We start from the raw sequence: 19,667 nt of genomic DNA, 5'->3' as shown, positions 1-19,667 counted from the left end.
AAAGTTTTTATATTAAAGTAATAATAGAGATAACATTGTACTTTATATGATTCTTTCAGTGCAGAAAAGAGCATGGCATCTGCCTGAAGCTGTCATGTCAACATGAGTTGACACTGCTTTTCCAGGTTTGCCTTACAGCACAAACAAGTGGGCATCTTAACTATCAGCAAAATCAGGCACTGCAGCAGAGAAAAATGATAACCAGTCTGGACAAGATGTAGGACCATGCTAAGCTGTCATCAGAAATGAAAATGGGCAAAGAATTAGACAAATTATTTTGAGATTTTTTGATATTAAAATTGTGTATATTTAATTTAATAGTAATCAATTTCCTGTAACACAATAAAAAGGAAAAAAGATTTTGTAAAAGAGAGACATTCTACAATGTGAAGCAGAGGCCACGCTGCATACCTCCTGGGAATCATTTACTTTGATACAGATGTCTGGTACTTCCTAGTAGGTGACTTAGCAGGATTCTGGACTGGGAAATTTCTTCCTATTCCTTTCTTCCACCAAATATTTAGCCTCTCCAGGCTAAAAAGAAATAAAACAAATTTCATAATTTAACATTATTTTATAGGTTGACTGGATGAGATACTGCATCAGTCTTTGCTGAGCATGGTTTTAGGCACACTAAGAAACATCCCCGTAGTTGAGTCAAATGACTCAGAAACTCTCTGTGCTGATGTAGCAGAAGAAATTGCACTGTTTGCTATAGTCCTACCCAACCAGATAGACATGTCAACTAATATTTATACCTCTAGACACCACATAACACAATCACACATACACTTACAAAACAAAATAAGAAAGAACAAAGTTAAACAGTTCCTGCACATTAAACCAAGGTTTGTACATCCAAAATACCCAGTTTAGGAAGAAAAGCACCTCCTGATGTTAAACATTAATAGAAACCAGGATTCTGTTAAAGAACAAATAAAAAATAAAAGTCAAAAATATCATCAAATTTATTTTAAAATAAATCTACCAGTATAATAACATGTAGAATCTGGATAACATGCCCAACATATTGCAAATCTTTTAATATTAGATTAAAAACCCTGACAAGTGCATCAAATGACACAACATGATACCTACATCAATTTGTTCATAGTTCGTTTCAAATGCAAAGCTGTACCGTCATTTTAAAACTCAGAAAATTCTTGAAAGAAATCTCTGTGGAGTTTGATATGCACACTTTTCCATGAGGGTTATAAAAGCAGCTATTCTTCCTGATGAGGCCTTCAGTTCCCTTCATATTTTTTCCCAATGATAAACACTCTTATCAAAGGAAGAGTGGGATGGATGACTACACTAGGGAGAGTTGATCAGCAAAAAAACTGGCACAATCTTTTATCTAAAATTAGCCTCAATGTAAGAGATGTAAATCATAAATTGCCCCCTAGGAGTAAGATCATACCCTAATCTTTCATATATGTCTAATGGTTAAGGTGAGCCATTTTATCATAACCATACCAAGTACTGTTTCCTCTCTTGGATCTCTGAGAGAGTGGAAACATAGACATTGGTCTTAGGAAAAGGTAAACCCAAAATATTTTTTAATTTCTAATACCTCCTTGTACAATTTCTTTGCTGCTTTTGTCAGAGTTGGAAGAAAATCAGGGGGGATAAAATTGTTCTCAGTGAGATCAAACATATAGAAGATTTACTTTTACATTGAACAATTATTTTTTAAATGTATATCTGATATTTTAATCAGCAAATCAGTATAGCCAGAAACATACCAAATACATGAAATACAACAAAAATGCCTCAACTGCATATTGAAATAAATATTCTCTCAAGCTAGGTCTGTGTTCTGCCACTAAGTTACTCCTTGTCATGTTCTTTTAGTACAAACTTAACTTTCTACGGCATTGAAATTCAGCTTATTTCAGAACAGAAGACAGTCAATAACAGACTTGTATTTTGTCTATTTTCATAACAGTATTTTATATAAGGTTGTATGTGGACTATACCCCACAATAAAATTAAAATTAGCAATTATACCTAACTTTAATACAGTGTTTCATGGTTGCTTTCACTAACTTAATAGTAGGTGATAGACTGATACATCAAAAGAACAGAACCTACTTTAAGAATTGTGTTGTGGTTTTTTTTAAATGCTCCCTTCACTTCTACAGAGGGCAGTCTTTTTCTCCTTTTTTTATTGACTGTAGGTTATTTGAATAGGAACTGAAGACATAAAATTTGGAAGATCCTTTTCCCTTACAACTGGAAAGACACAGCAATCCTGATCAAGAATCTAAAGATTTAGGCTTCACTGCCTGTATGGTCAAAGTAGTAACATAGCTACAAACTAATGGAAGAGCCATATAGCTGCTTCCAATGGAACCGAGGTATTACCTTTCCCTTTTTGAAGAGCCCTTTTTTATCACTCTCATATCATGACACGTTGAGCATCCGATTGACTCTGTGGTGTTAGAAAGTGGTTAGGTAGCTTGAAATTGTTTAAGGGATTAACTATTTTCTTGAGCACGATCAAACTAATCCAATCTTTTCAACACAATGCAGAGTAATCATAGCTAGCAAAATGCACACTGCATCATCCTGATGTCAGTATTGTATCACAAAGCAAATTGTTCCTTAAGAGGTTGGACTGGGAAAGGTTAGATACTTTGAGGGATTTTAGTCTTCAAAGTACACTAAAAGTAGTTGTGAGAAGTCCAATGGACTATGATTTGTAACATGAAGTTTGCTGGTGGAACCAGACTGTTCTTAGAGGGAAGTCAAGTCACTTGGATGGCCGAAAGTAAGTCATCAGGAATTAAAATATGTTGGCTTCTCGATAGTGCTTGAAAAGATGGAAGAATGGCACACAGAACGAAACCAAATAATAATTTAGCCTACTGGGCTGCCTTTACAGTGGTCAATACTCAGTGCCCAGAGAGAACAACCACAGTGACAGACAAACATAGAGATGGGTTCCAGAGCTTGGATATATATTGCTTGAAAACCTACATCAACCTTTCAGTTTAATTTCATGTCTTACTCCATGAACTGCAAGAGAACAACTACATCCTGTGAACCCTCAGTACTTGTAGCTGTAGTCAAAAGGCAACTCTGCAGGTATAAAACACAAAAAATGAACTACAAGAGATGGAGGGATAAAAAAAGAGCAGAGATACCTTAGGATCTGTATGGATCATATCTCCTTCTCCTTTACTCAGTATTATTCAAAACTTGAGCCAATGGATTCTGGTATTCCCTGAAAAGTGTAAATAATGTATACCTATACCTTGTGCTCATACAGTTGGGCATGAAATACACTCAGAGATGTACGAGTATAAACTAGTTGCCTGCTGTTCAGTCCCACTTCAATAGGTACGTCAATGATGCATGTCTCCATGGGCCTCTGCAGTTCTTTTGACTCCTTGCACTCTGCTAGTGGTGCCCGAATGCACTGTATGCTCTCTGGGTATCTGACTCACATTAAAATTGTGTACAGTTAATAATACAAGAAGACCCAAATCTCTAACCTAAAGCTTTTCATAACTACTAAGAAGAATAAAATAAAAGTTTCATCCTAACAATGAGTTCAAAACTGAGGATGAAATCTACTGCATTTTAATTTTAAAAACAGTGGGTGTTTGACCGTGGACTGGTGGTCAGGCCAAGTGTCTAGATAAAAACCGTTCTTCATTGTTTTTTTCTCTATCAGAGGAAGCACACTAACTATGATTCTATAAAGGATATTATTCTTATGTAAAAAACCCTGAAAATTAATAATTAATAATAACACTAAAATGTTGATATGTAATGAAATGAAAATCATAACAATAAACATCTCAGAATGAAAAGAGGAAGAACAACCTATTCACCTTTTTTGTGGCACCGTTCTAAAAGCTCTGTGGTTTTGGTGTAATCACCAACAGAAAAACAAGGACAATATAAAATGATCTGCCAGTTAAAACGAAGGTTTTCAAAACCCTTTTAGAATTTCTGTTGACAGTTTTACAGACAAAAAATAGTGACTTAAGCAGCAAGGATTCTTCCCTGTTTATGAGTTCATCCTAAAATCTTTGACATTCACAGAGGTTTAACTGAGAACCAATTTCTGTGCAAATCATGTATCAACATCTCTGACACACTTAGATCGCACCTTAACTACAAGAAGGGGTCAAATTCTGCTATCAGTAAAATTAATTAGAGTTTTCCTGAATGATTCCACACATAATAAAAGCATTATCAAATCATTTTGTGAGTTTTCATTACACTGGAACTTATTTTAAAGATGATGTCATTACTGTATTCAAACCTTTCCAAAAAGTACTTCCTATAACTACTCTCTTACTATACTCACAGTAAAAAAAAAAAAAAATCCAAAAAATCAAATGAAATTTGATAAATATCTTCTACTGACAGTCCAAGTCCTATAATCAATTGGTATATTTCAGTTTATCTTGACACTGTTACCAAAATCTCAGAGGATTAAGAAATTAGTCTTAACAGCTGCCTGTTAAACAGTATTATTTCTGGACGTACTTTAGGATACTATTAGTTACAAATATTAAGGCTGATACAATAGCACTTATGTTTGTTAACTACAAATATTCTAAAGAATCATACACAAAGTCATAATTATTTGTTTCTAGAGGTATTAGCTCTAGTATTACAGTAAAACTGTACCACACCAGTCCAATTACAATGATTGAATACTCACTCAAAGAACTCTACACAAGTATTCTCCACCCAGAAAAAAACCGCAAACCAGAACAAAACACTTTCCTAGACTAAACTACTTTGCAAAATGCTAAACTACCATGACTTTTCTTAATGTGGAAAAGAGCTCTCTCTCTTAATCTTGACTCTGAGACTTATTGGGTCATATTATATGCCAGGCTCTAAAATGGTTGCAATAATAATGATCTCATAAGTGGGCTGTTAGACTAATTAATTTTATTTTCAGGCAGTATGAGACAACCACCTCAACACTATAAACACTCTAAAACATCATGAAAGTAGGTATTTTTCAAAGAAAAAATATTTTGAAAGTTGGTGGGGTTTTTTAAAAATAAATTCTGACTCTTGTTTCATTTGCCATGAAAAGCAAATTAGTTTTAGAATGAAAGTCTTCCTATTAAAAATGCCCATATTTATTAAGTCAGTGGTATTTCTTACAAGTCTTGCTGATAATTATGAAGTCAATACATTTTTGTATCTAACAGCCTGAAAAAATTCAGACTATATAAAATGATGTGAAAGATACAGCTACTTAGATTAGGCTCACAGAAATCACTATCTTTTGTTGTAATCTAACAAGTGAGGATTAAAATAAAGAAAACGATCATACACTGAAAGTGAATTTAAATAGATGAAATATTGTGAACTTAGTACGGTACCTGTATTTTACTATATTCCAGTTACTATCTAGTCTTCAGTGTTTTCTATTCATGAAACAGGCAACAGAGACAATAAAATTAACTTTTGAAAAAAATAATAAACTATCACGTTCTTTAAGGTATTTAATGTAAATTTTATAATTTTAAGAAGGCATTAAAATCCCTTTAAAATAATCTGTTGATATGGTGCACCATGCTTATTGAGAGATCAGCACACTATTCTGTTCCCTAGAATTTTGCTAATGGTTTCAATGATTCCTTACCTTTTTTAAGAAAACAGCAACAACAAAAAATCCCATAACACTACAGAACTAGAAGATACTTTCTGAGTTGTTTTTTTTTCATGTAAATCCCTTTTTAAGCTGGTCAGGCTGTATCCTTAAGTAGGCAGTGTGTATGGGAGGTGGTTATTGGTGCCAGCACTTCTACCAGAACAGTATTCCAGAAACTCTCTTCTCTGCATAGTGAGAAGCTTTCTTTTTCATAGTTCATTCATGTTTACCTTAGCTACATGAGGCTTTTCATGGTATCCTACCCTACCCTTAAAACAGAAACATACATTGTTTTGCCTATGACTTCACACCACATATTCTATTAGGAAATATTTTACTTTAATTTTGTAATTTGATTTGGTAATTTGATTTTTCACAAGCATCCATCCCATAGCTATCTGTGCACTATAGTACAGTTGCATCAATTTAGAAATCACTTTTACAAGCACAGAGTTGATTTTGATATTTTTTTTCTGATGTTGGGTTACTACATTCATTCTCCTCGATATTGTGGAGGCTGTCTTTCCTATAAGTCTGAGAGTATATTTATTGAATAAATGGATTTACTGTGAACACTTAGGGGAAAATCTCATTCTTCATTTATACTTCAGGTTCTTGGTAAAATCCTTGAAGCATATTGATGTTGCTGACACACTGTACAGTTCCCTTTGTACATATATTATTATACAATTGCTTTTCAAAGCTTCACATAATCAAGTAGTAAAGCACTGAAGTAGTGTTTAGTAAATTTTTTACCATTAATTCTCTTTCATAACACCTTCATCTGTTTATCTGAAGAAAATCATATTAGAAGCATAAGAAGGCATAAAAAGACTTAGAATATCAAAGTGGCAATTGCTGGACAACCCCCTTTCACAAAAAGATGGGCTGTTATGCTTTTCCACTGCGCTATGTGACTGCTTTTTCAGTAGCACACATAGTAACGATTTTCTTCTATAGCATTACTGTGAACTGTATGATCATTTGGATTATTTTAACAGTTTTTAATACAATTTTGCATGTATACAGCCCAAGTGAAGGTAAACTAAAATTAACATCTCTGTTGATCTTGGCATACATTCAGATTCCTGATTAGCCTGCTTCTCATACTCCCGGTAAAGTCAGCCTGCTCGGTAGAGTAACTGGACAACTACGACACAAACTACAAAATGTCTAACAATTAGAAAATGTCAAGTAAAGAATTCAATTCACAAATCAAAAATTAATCCGGAAAGTATGGGAAGTAATCTGCTCAAGGAATGCCTTGAATCGCCGTGGAGAGAGACTGAATTTTCATGTGCAAAGTTGCATATGCTACTATTGGCTGAAGAACCTTCATTATATAGTCACAGAGCTTTGGTTTTGTCAGGAAATTTCCTTGACTTTTATAATTGCCTGATGAAACGAAAAACCTTCTGGCTGTAAAAAAACAAAGAGACTTTCCTTAATAATAAATTAACTAGAAACAATTTTTAAACATCTACATCCATCTAGAGCATTCACAGAATATTTTGTTCAGTTGCTTTTCCTGCTTTGGTAAATGCTAAATCAACGTACACTAATGCGTTTTTCAAATTCAAGAGTATCAGGAGACCCTTGTGTGAGTGGTGAGATCCTAAACTGGCACAATTAGGGCCCTGCCTGGGAGCAGACCCTTTAATAGAGCCGCACACTGAGTGGTGAACCATTCACACATTCCCTCTCAGCTCTTCACAAGCTTTTCTGGGCAATGAGCCAGCTGGTAAGAGAATCAGGCTGATCCGACCTGTTGCAAGAGACTGGAGAAGTGGCTCAAGGAAACCTGCACTTCCCAGCATCGTACTGCAACTACTCACACAGCCCAAAGAAGAGCAATCACAACCATGTGTGGTGGTTGCACCACGAGGGCTAGTGGGGACAGAGCTTTCAAGCTGCTCAAGCAAGGCAAAGAAACTTCTCAGTAGCGCTTGGAGACTCCTATAGTTCATTACATAAAATCCAGACCACTTATCCCATGCACAGCACTATTTCCTGGTGTCAGACAGGTTGCACATTCTACCTCGAGGGAAAGATGAGTCTGCTGGTTTGCCATGTAAAAGCTGCCATGAAAAGACCAAGGCATTCTCTCCGAAGGTTTGCCTTTCTAAATCTGAGTGAAGAAATGTGTGTTCTCCCCTTCCTCCCCATCCTCTAGAAGTACTAGAATCAACAAGAGAGAAAGGGGGAAAGGAATGATGTGTTAGTGATGTAGGTGACAACTCCTGGACAGTCACAGTAATAGAGTGACACATCAGACTCTGCACAGACATATGTTTAATATTAAAATGCCTCCTGAAATCCCTGATCACATAATAATACTGATTAGTATTCTGCATATTCAATACCTGTAAACAGCACTTGCATAATATCACTATGTGATAACTTCTTCTGTAATATTTTATATACCTGAAAATTACAATAAAAGATAACACCTTAAGGTGACTGATATAAATTTTAAATTAAAAAGAAAACTGTATTAACTAGTGCCATTTCCTTAATAGATGTACTTTTTTAATATCGAAAATTTTCAAGAGTAAAATGCGTCTTATAGTAAATCCATTAGTGAAAGATTTTACAGTGAATGGGATGTGATGCAAAATATGGGTTTTCACAAGTAAAAGAGGCTATCAAAGACAGGACATAAGTCTTGGGAGCAGACTATCTATATAAATAAGATTTCCCAGTAAGTTTGTAATACTGACACTTCCACTGTAAATGAAAGAAAAAACTTCCAAGTTTTTTTTCTTTATTACTATATTTATCTCTCTACCTTAGTGGAACTCCTGTTTTCTACACTATGTAAGCTTGAATATGGTTATTTCTCCTTTCCCTTCCCCCTACACCTTACCTAAAAATAACTCCTTGCCTTCTCTCCATCTCTTGGCGTTACCCGTGTCTTTAAAGTGGGTATCACTGATGCACATTTCTGCACCTTAGAGGATAACTGCATATTCTTCCTAAGAGACTTACGAGGGAAAATGGGACTCATGATTTTCAGGCAGCTATCTTCCAAATTTAATTTACCCCAAGCCTCAATGTTTGCTTCTATGTAGGCCACACATTTCCTCCAGAATTATACTCAAGAGGGAGAAAGACTGTTTATCACTCCATATTAAGCATCTGCATCTTTCTAAATCAGTGCTTTCTACCATGTACAAAATCCTCCTACTTCTTATGCTTAGCAGCATCCGTTAGATAAACAGAAATATGTAACACACAGTTTTGGAAAGACAGTTTTAGAACAGTTAGATTTATTTCTATTTTTGTTGAATGTAATGCAAAGAAAGCTCTTTAAGTTACATCCATAACAATTCTTTTGCTGTTTTTAAAATGGGAATTTTTTTACTGACATTACACATGCATGGTTGAAGTCCCTGTACATTAAATCAGAGGATATAATTTAAAAGCAGTGGGTTTTGCTTCTTTTTTTCCACATTCTCTAATTCTTATCTCTCATCAGCTCCTTACATGTTTAAAAAAGTAACTAAAAATTACAATATAAATTATATGTTTGGTTATTTACTATGTGCAATGAATTTTAAATTCAGACCCATATCAATAACCAAAGGGAGATGACCAAACTAGAAGAGAGTAAAGCAAGGAGAGTAGGTTAAGAGACTATGAATATCTTTTAATCCTAAATTTTCCATGCTAAATTTTTGCCTTTTCAATATCTTTAAAAGTAATAGATCCTTTCGATACTATGCAGTAATGCAATAAACATTAAGTAATTAAACTTAAGTGTATACTTACTTTTCCCAAATTTTACCAAATGATTACACTTCAGTGAAGCGCTCATGCTAAATAAACAAAGCTTACCATAACAACTCAACACTCCATACAGCATGATATTTATACAACAGGCTTGGTACACACTGAGCTTAACCCTTTGATTCCAGGAGTCATGATTTCATGACATGCCATCCTCTTACAGAATGCATTAGTATGATGTTGAAACAAATCTCCTAGCCTGAAGGAAAAAAAAACCCTAACCAATTCATGGGACAGAAGATAATTACCTATTTATTCTAATTGAAGTCTGACTGTATGAAAATAAGCTACTGCTCTAGAGACATTACAAGGAATAAAAATAACTAGCCTTTTCATAGCTCTTAGAGCAAACATGTAAAATCACAACTAGGTGTCCAAATCACTATGCTATGCAGACAACAATAGTATGTGTATCATGGACAGATTAGTCTAAGCATCAAGATTGCCTACCTGGAAGGGAAATACTTGCAATGCTGCACACAAACACCCTTCCATGGCAGAAAATTGACAGTGTTTGCCTTTGGGTTATGCTTGTGTTCAGCGAGGTTCTTGAAGTACCACAAGTTTCACTCAGGACTGTAAATGTAACATGAAAATAAAGCTTCCAGTTTTAAAATTCAAGCTAAATGACACCGGGTTCTTCAGTGACCACAAGGACAGTGACTTTCTGCTCTAGGAGAATGATCTACAGGTTCTAAGAGCCAAAGTGACATTTTACCAGTTATGCCTAATATGGAAATTTGGTGATAAGGAGAGAAATCCTTGAAAGTAATCAGTTCACTTCATCATGGATTAACACTATCACAGATTCTCCAGGAAAGAAACATATTCTGAAACAAAAACCAGTACTTCAAAAATCTTAACCTTACTACTGCAATGTTTTGCTGGATGCACAGTAAAGAAGTAAATGCTATTAACTCATCATATGCAGGTTAACATTATCCTCAACTCTCATCACAAACCCTCTGCAGCTATTTTGCAATATGTCATTAATCAATGTATGTACTGATCAGATCCATTCAATTGGTGCATCAGTGTAATGAATGGCATATATAAACATGCTTCAAATACATTTATTCGGATATCTATATATGAAAGTAAAATCACTACCAAAATTGGTACTCAAGCTTGTCAAAAGGGATGTTTTTCTTCTTCTATTTTACATAAGACATGCTAATGGTTACACCATCTGCAGTGTGAAACCCAGACAAATGCAAATCAAAGTAATAGTAGATCAAGACAAATGTCTATTTAAAACTGTAGTTTTTGCAGGTATTCTGTTAACTCACAACCTAAATATAAACCTCCTGTCCCTGAATATATAGGATAACTACTAGACAAGGGTAACTTCTGCATCAGAAACTAAAACATTTTCCAGTACAACATTCCACTTTTAAAATAGATCACATAGTTAGCAGTAAATTTATAAAGGTTTTCCATGAGAATACAAAAGACACTTAAATTATTCTAGCAAAATATCAGCAGTTCCCCTAAAACCATACCCTCTGTAAAGCACAGTAGAACATGACAACTTACCCAACACCCTTTTTTTGCAAAGTTGAGGACACAAATTTGAAGGTTTCTTCAATCAGCTTTCAACTTGCTGATTAGCTAGTAGGTGCTGTAAGTCACTAAAATACTTGACGCATTATGGAATAACAGAGACAACATACATAAAAGCACCATATGCTACTTCCCCCCCCCAGAAAAAGACGGCCACTAAAATAAGTACTGTGTTTTTTTCCCTCTTTGGCATGTGGAACAAAAGAGTGGTTTACATCAAAATACAGGGCACAAGAGATGCAACGGCAAGGCTTACCTAATACCCGAATTTGCCAGCAGATGTGTGAGTTAGTTTTAAAAGTTCTATTACATTTTTACTAGATTTATAAATCTGTTCTAACATATCTCCAGTTGCCAGATTAGTTAATTGCTCTGAAATAGAGGAAATTAGATACACACTAATTTTAAAGTATTATAAAATACTGGGAGATGTCTGTTTTCTTAAGCACAAACACAAGTATTTTTGTCTTATAAACCTCTATTTTTGTCTTATAAACCTTATACACATTTAGCAATTCCTACTGCTAGAAGATTTTGGCTAAAGCTGCCATTAAATTTGGCATAGTAAATCAATAATACTGTACAACTTTATGACCCATATTACAGTATTTGGTCAAACAGGAAACATGCTCAAAACATGAATTTCCACTACATAATGAATAATGAACAGTAAAAGACAGAAATACAAGTGCTCCAAGGACGCATTTTCAAAACAACCTTTTCACTAAATAACAAAATTAAAATAGAGTTTGTGCTCATACCTGAATTTACATGGTATTTGATACATAAACCAAAGTCTGGGAGCAAATTCCATTTTCCCTCTCCTTTAAAAATGAACCAAATAAAGTGTTCAAGGCCAATAAGAGGCGATGTGTACACGCTGATAATAGAAGAATAATTTGGAAACATGAGCAGTAATCTAGGTTTTAGAGAGCATGTAACAATTCTGAAAATAAAATTATTTGCTTAATTTTCTTCTTCCTGCCTCACAAGTGTGACTCATGAGATGCTGACTCCTCCTGGGAAACTGATGCAGCCAACTCTACAACATACCAACCCATGGCATTTAAAGGCATCAAGTCAAGGTTAGTGCTTTGGGAGCATGAAAGCATAAGACTCTCTTTCCTCATCTTATCATCCTCTGGGTCCTGTGTATGGCTGCCTTTGTTTCCAAACATGGTTTTCTATCCTTTCATCAACGCTTACCACAAACAGTGCACCCTCAGACTTCTTTAGCCTTGAAAACAAGGTTTAAGAATGGATGGAGAATGTGAACAGAGAAGTCTGTAGCTCCTGAACTGCTTTGGTTTACAAGGTGTAGGATTCAAGTAAGATCACTGGGAAATATATACTGGGAAAATATCACTATTTTTGCCTGTTTCATATACTTTCCTTAGTGTTTTATGTAATCTAGTTTAGAACAGGACATAGGGCAAGATGGATCTTGTACACTTCTGGGACAGTCAGTGTTGTCTTTCAGTACAAGGAGGTGGCAGAATAAAGTACTTTCACAGTATTTATTAAATCAATCATTTCCTCTATTCAACCAATTCAAGATCACCAATTCTGCTTCTAAAAACTTTAAAAAACTATGTGGTTCATAAGCTTCTGATTTTATGGCTACTCTTCTTGTATGCCTTTAGTGTAGAAGATATTTGATATAAAGCAAAGTCAATGCTGAAGAATGGAAAGCCGAGAAGGTCCCAGGACTCAGTCTCTGGACTGGACTAAAACTACAGCATAGCAGGATGAAAACATGAGATGTTTTCCTTTTTTTCCACTTTCTTTAGTCATATTCCTAAGTTCTTGTTTGGTTCTGAGCAAATAAATACAGCTTTAGGAGTATATTTGAAGAAAGCCGATCAGGAATGTGGAACTGTTTGTTGTGCCCAATATTGCTTCACCAAGTTTTACAAAGAAAAGGAGACAATATGAATAACATACAAAAACTGCACAAGTGAACGAATTTCACATCTCCCTGGTGGAGAAAAAGATAAATTCTAGTGCCTGGGGTCCTCCATTATGCACAACTAAAACTAAAAATGAGATAAAAAAATCCTACTTCATCAGAAAACAGGGGAAGACCCAAGAGAATAAAGGCACACCCAGAAAAATAGATGTGAGGAAGAGAATGATAGGGTGCTTTTATTAATTTTCCGAACAAAATAGAACTGTCTGTAACAGAATATAATTCAGCAGTTAAACACTCATATTTGGTCTACATGAAAGAGAGAACAAGTTTTGCCAGCAAAATGCAATTTCATATGGAACTCTGAATAAGGAAAAAACGAGTTAATACCACGAAAAAGACTCACTCACATAAAATTTTCCCAGACTAAAACTCTTTTTATATTTTTACTAATAATGCATTTAAAATAACTATTCAGTAACAGACCTTCTATTCTATTGTGAACACAATCTGAAGCCCAACAACATCTTAGTGTGAAACTTAATGACATATATTTTTTTCTAAAATGGCAGAAGCAGCTCCTTCATAATTTCATGTAGTTGTGTTGAGTTTCTGAGCACTTCTCTGTTTGCTACCTAGATATAGTACCAAGGAATGATTTAGGGTTTTCTTTCCCCCAGATAATGTTTTACTCTTATTCTTAACACATTTTTACAATTTAATCTCTGTATGTATAAAAATCCCATACCAACTTCATTATGTGCCTATAAAGAATTAACGTATACCAAAGCAACTGAACTGAGTCGTAGACCTTTTAAGCATCTATAGTCACAAAAGGCCTTTGTAACCTATAGTGGATTTTTTCTGTGAAGTCAGCAGCAAGAAGACTGTAACCTCCAGTATGTGAATAAGCACATGCATGCTATTAAGAGTACAGGAATTGGCACACATCCCTTACGTGTGAGCAAGCACTCTTCCCTGAGATTAAGGCCCCAAAAGCAAAGATTCTTTACTAACCTGCAGCGGTCTCTGTTTCTCACTGCCCTTAGGAGACTTCAGTCCACTTGTCTGTTGCTGTAAAAGCAGCTGCCTTGCTGCCTGGAGTGCCTAAAAGTAAAAAAAAAAAAAAAAAAAAGCAAATAAATTCAACCAGTTCCTAGAAAGAAATGAGTTACTCATTGCTAATGTTAGGTAAAAGTCCAATTGAACAAACATAATCTCCTCCTATTTGATTTGTATTTGCTAGATTTCAGACTTCAGGGTTTTTTTTACTTAAAACATTAAAAAAATATTCTGAAAGTACATATATAGGACTTCACTAGAATTTATGGATGTACATGAAATCCTGCAGGAAATAAAGTTAATTTGTTTGAAGTGCTTGAAGAGGAAAAATCATAAACTGCATCAATAGCCTCATTTCCACAAGGAACTTGTCTTTGAGTGTTCAACTAAAATGCCCACTCCCTTGCAAATTATCATTCAATTTGCATTTTCATATTACAATTTGAAGTAAAAGCAAGTAGACTTCAAGTGTTACCAGAAGCTGTAATTAAATTTGACAAATCAACATCAGATTATCTTGAAAGTGAATTAATAAGGATATTCATTGAAGATTAAAAACACTTTTTGTACTTACAATTCAAGGAGAAACCTCTCATTTGATAAAAAAAAGAGTGCAGTTTTAATGCCAAATAAAAATGAGTGGTTTTAATTTGCATTCTTAGGAAAATCAGAGAACAAAGAAATTAGTACTCAACCAACCAGATCAGGCTCAGGGATGACAGTATCCCAATCAAAATAGATGATGTTTTCATTTATTTTACGTTTTCAATCCAACTCAGCAAAATACAGTTAAACATATGAAATGTAAACAAACATTCCACTTACACAAAGAATGCTGATCTATATTATTTTTCCCCTATAAAATTATTTTTAAAATGTCAAGGGTTATAAGGTAGTATTTATTTATAAATAAAAACTATTCAAAACATTTCCACTGAAACTACCTGGAGAACTCATTTTTTCCCCCTTAAAAAAATCAGCTCAGTAAATAGCAGTTACAGCTTTACAATACATCATACTATTATATGTTTTTAAAACCCACTGTAGATGGAATGTACTGCAATAAATGCCATTTGATCAATGTTCCCTAAAATAATAAAGATTCTCAACTGATAAAGAAAGGTACTATTTTGATTAGACTCAAATGAGCTGGTTTTTAAGATAGTTTCTAGTATCCATGACAACAGTTGCTTTGACAAGATGTGCATATGGCATTACACTGCCAGCTGGTGTGAACAATGTTTGAACTACTGCATTGAGATGCTGAGCAAACAGAAAAAGTTGCCACGTCTTAACCCTCAGGGAAGGCAGTCATCCCCTGATCAATTATGAAAAGACAGAGAGAGGGCTGCTACAGTCTGGCTCCAAGCAAGTTTTCTGAGAAGGCAGGCAGACATAGAAAACCAAAGTAAACAAAGTGAATGCACTAGCACCATCTCCTAACAACATTGATTCATCTCCCCATAGAAGGCCCTGATACAAAGTTTGCAGAACAGACTTTTAACATTTGAAGACATTCCCACAACTATCCCTGTATTGTTTCATCAAATTCTCAAGTAATTACAGGTCAGCTTTACAAAGACTATACATTTCTCTGAACCTAAGCAATGAGACAGACAGAACTATCTTCTCTCCGCCAAAAATAAACAAAAGTTAGCATATTTTAAAGTGCACTTGAAATATTTTGTTATCAAGGAACCACCAGATGCCCTCTTTCTTATGTGAATAGCACGATCTCTTCTGTACTCCAAGCTCTTGAGCAGATCCTAAAGGCCAGTCCTCCTTTGCCTGAGATCAGACATAAATATAGTGTTCATTTCAGGGACACCAGGATTCGGTCCCAATGGTTTAAGCACAAAACACAGATTAAAGGCAAGAACAGAAGATCTGTGACAAATTTATAATCTTTCTCAATCATTAGAGCTCTCTGAAAGGAAAACCTGAATGCAAGCAAGAGAACTACTGCATTTCCGAATTCATGGGAGACTGTGGAGGAAAACCAACCTCACTGCTTGGTGTAATACTGCCACAAGAAGCAGAGAAGAGATCTGAAAATGGAAAAAAACCATCAAGATAATAATTTTTTATTTGTAGCAGCCACAGAAAATTCATTGCATGGCCTTTATCTGGAAAAGAAATTGTAATGATATAATGCTGGTGTACACTTGCAAATAAGTGGAACACTCGGCAAGTTGTTTCAGTGTCCTAATCTTTAGCAGCAAAGTCCTCTCAAGTCAATACAATAAAACAAGTAAGCAAGTGTCTGGTAAAGCTGTACATTTTTAGTACTTGAAAATTAGAGAATTATAGTCTGCTGTATCTTAGACTTAAGCTAGACATTATGATTTCAAATTGTGGGTAGCATACTCCTGTGGAATCAGACTAAGAAAGCATGACTTCCTACAGCTAACTACAAAAAGAGTCACACTTCATGAAAAAGCAAGGCAGCACAACAGGATATGCTTGCATAAAAGGCTCTAATACTTAAACTATTTTGATTCATATGTGCTGGTTGGGATATCTCTAAAGGAGTAAAGGCTTATCTTTTAATACAGAATGTCTTATAAATGATGACTACCTGAATACTTCAGTGATCTTATTGTGGCAGTTTAGATTATTGTAAACACAGGAGATAGAAGAAGAACAGAAAACAATTTCAAGAGATCAGAGATGATTTAAAACTCATAAGGAGAAATCACTGTCAGCCTTTGTTCTTAGAGAAGTCATCATACGGTACTTTTTTCTCCCATTGTGCTGCTTAACTTTACATTTTACTACTCAGTAAACAACCTCCCAGAAACACACTGTTAATTTCAAAGCATTATTACTGACATTATTCATAACTGAAGATTATGAGATTATAAAACATTAGTTCTACCAATTCATTTGCTGCTATTAAATCTTTGCCAATAAATCGACAACTTGAAAGTATCTTTCAAAATTCATAAACATCTAAACTTCAAGTAAACACACATCCTGTGTATCATTTATAAAATTCTATGAACTAATTTGATAATAACTCGTGGTTTAAAAACAATATAATTAAGACAAACTAACAAATGCTTATAGATCTGGCAGATCAAAATTATGTTGAGTCCTACCTCAAGTTAAGAGAAGAAGGAACAGATTGTAAGGCACTCAAAATCATATCTAGTTTCCAATAACATTTGTTTCACATTTAGCAGGCACTTTTCCTTAATTAAGTTATCTAAATTAGCAAAACTATACAAAAAAAAGTCAATGTAGACAAAAGCAATAAAAGGAACTGAGGATTAGAAATTATTTTAATAACTCAAATGAAAATCATTATAATGCTCTAAGTAATAGCTATATAAGCAGGAAATTTGGGCATATGGTTTCCAGAACTCACTGTGTCTTCTAGTAAAATATTTATTGGAAACACTACTTCTTAATATCTACTGTGCAGCTTTGGCATAGCTAAAACATAAGCAGAACAAAAATAAAATTAATTGCACATAACTTACCCTATTAAAGTTGATAAATTGCTGTAGATTTTGCAGTTTGTTGGCAATAATACTATGAGATATAACTTGCTTTAATTTTTTATTCCAAACACTTTTATTTAATGTAAGCATGACTTCAAATTATTTTTAAGGTTTTATCATTTTAATAAAGTGAAAGCTGTCACTAAAAGATGGTAAACATTACTTTGGTTTTTAAAAAGTAAATATATGTGTATTTTTAGGAAACAGATGTCACTCATATCTTTCCTTTAAAATCAGGAATGTTTAACCTATCAGCCTGTTGCATTTGAGACGTTAAAATGAAAAATGACATCTACGCCCATTAATATCGTCAATGTATAAACAGCACAGCGTGACACATTCTTGAGAGCTGAAGGCTACAAAATCTCTCTGAAACATAAATAACAAAGCACTCAGAAGGATATTTGATGTTGATATTCATCTCTGAGAAAAACACTGCTGCCTAGGCTTCTTATGAAAATAGATGCAGCCCAAATGGATCTCCTGTAATTGGTTTCAGATAGTGAGGTCAAAAGAAATATGATACGAGAAACTATTATGTGGAACAGGCGAAACAAGAATGTTTATACAGGCACTCCCTATTTATACTGACAAGAGGTGTATACTTTGTAGATAACCAGAACCAAAAATTTGCCAGAAGACAACCAGATTCTTTTCTTTTTCTAACTCCAAATCCCTACTTTATTTTTTCAAATGACTGCATACTCTGACATTCCTGCAGAACGTCAAGTAAGTTTCTGAACATAAAATAAGTTTCCAAATGGCTGAATATGTCAAAGGAGAGTCATCTCACTGGTAGCACCATGCAACTGAAACGTATCAAGATGATAAGCTGGATTTAAGGCCAAAGACTGTTCTGCACTGGTTGAATAACAAGTTAACCAAATGATTACATAGTTCCATTTATTATAAAAGCCATTTCAGGAGAACCTCTGCCCCTTTATAACCTGTTGGGGGTCCTTTCTCAGGCTGACTCCCAACAAGAAGCCCAGAATTATGCATAGTTGTATGAAATCCTCCAAAGATGGTGACAGAAAGACAAGACTATTCAACACTCCTTAATAGCATTTAAATGATACTGCTAAACCTTTGTGTCTCACTGACTATATTTGTCCAGAAAGTTCTCTAATGAATGTCACAGTTAGTCAGCATGGCAGCTTATAATCTTTCCAAATGGAGTAGCAAAGCATTTAGCACTACTCAAAGAATCTCGAATTTAAGGTGATCCAACTCCTTTCCAGCAGCAATCTCTCCAGGTGACTCAACAGGGTAGGCAAACTCCCATTTTCCTCAGTGAACAACACTCTTTTTTTTTAAGCCATGCAAAGAAAATTTAGGACAGATGTGCCATACTGGAAAGGTCATGAAGTCAAGGAAATCCTGTATGTAACTGAAATCCAAGCCACATAACCTGCCTGATTTCTCCTAGGAGTGGTAGACTGAAAAATTGTTAGAGTGTTTTCCTACAGAAGTAGAAACAAAGGACTAGGTAGCTAAGGCTGTGGGCACCCATCTCAAGATATATAATTTCTAAGAAAACTAGATGGTCACAAAGAAGGATTTCACTCAATTAACCCATCACCCAAAGTAAAAAGATTTGTCTGTTCTCTGCATCTAGATTAGCAGCTGCCGACAGCCACGATTTTCTATGTGCACAATCTCAGCAGCTAAGATGCGGGGCGCCCCGCAGCCTTGCCTAGTAGCAGAACACAAACTTGGGAGAGACTAAAATGTTTGAAACTATATTATGCTCAAAAAGAAGAGGCAGTATTCCTGGACAGTTCATTACCATCTCAAGTACTTCTACCATCAGGTTGCTAGATAGGAGGACAAAAAGTGGTAGTGGCCACTAAGTGTAGTACTGAGCCCAACTCTACAGGGCAGGATTAAGTGAACATTGAGTATGTTTGAAAACATTTATTACATTGACACTACAGGAATTTGTGCAAATGATTACCTGGCTCCTGGATCCCTAGGCTGCTGAACTTTTTCAAGGCTGGGAAAATTCTGTGTTTGTCCAGGATAGCAACTTTGTCCCCAGGGAATTTCAAGATAAAAAAGCGTAACGCTTTGAGGGTTAGGTGGAAAGTGTGGAAAGCTGTTCTGGATCCAAGTTTAACTTACATTCGTCAAGTGCTTCATCTCAGAAACATAAGAATGTCTCTGGATCTGGCCCTTGTTTCCTTGGACTAAAAGTACATGG

General features: G+C 35.0%; 1 protein-coding gene across 4 annotated transcripts in view; it reads right to left on the bottom strand.

Annotated features, from left to right (window-relative positions):
• FOXP2 (forkhead box P2) overlaps positions 1-19,667 on the bottom strand; it is a 344,924-nt gene that overhangs the window by 103,001 nt on the left and 222,256 nt on the right. For all 4 annotated transcript variants that reach the window (XM_018080571.1, XM_018080573.1, XM_008932480.2 and 1 more), the window contains one exon: positions 13,914-14,003. In XM_018080571.1, coding sequence (XP_017936060.1) covers positions 13,914-14,003 — 90 coding nt within the window. The remainder of the gene's footprint in view (positions 1-13,913; positions 14,004-19,667) is intronic.

This window comes from Manacus vitellinus, unplaced genomic scaffold (assembly GCF_001715985.3).
Source record: "Manacus vitellinus isolate BGI_N305 unplaced genomic scaffold, ASM171598v3 scaffold_5_pilon, whole genome shotgun sequence".
Lineage (NCBI taxonomy): Eukaryota > Metazoa > Chordata > Aves > Passeriformes > Pipridae > Manacus > Manacus vitellinus.
The sequence above is the reverse complement of the archived record's forward strand: the minus strand, read 5'-3'. Positions and strand labels throughout refer to the sequence as shown.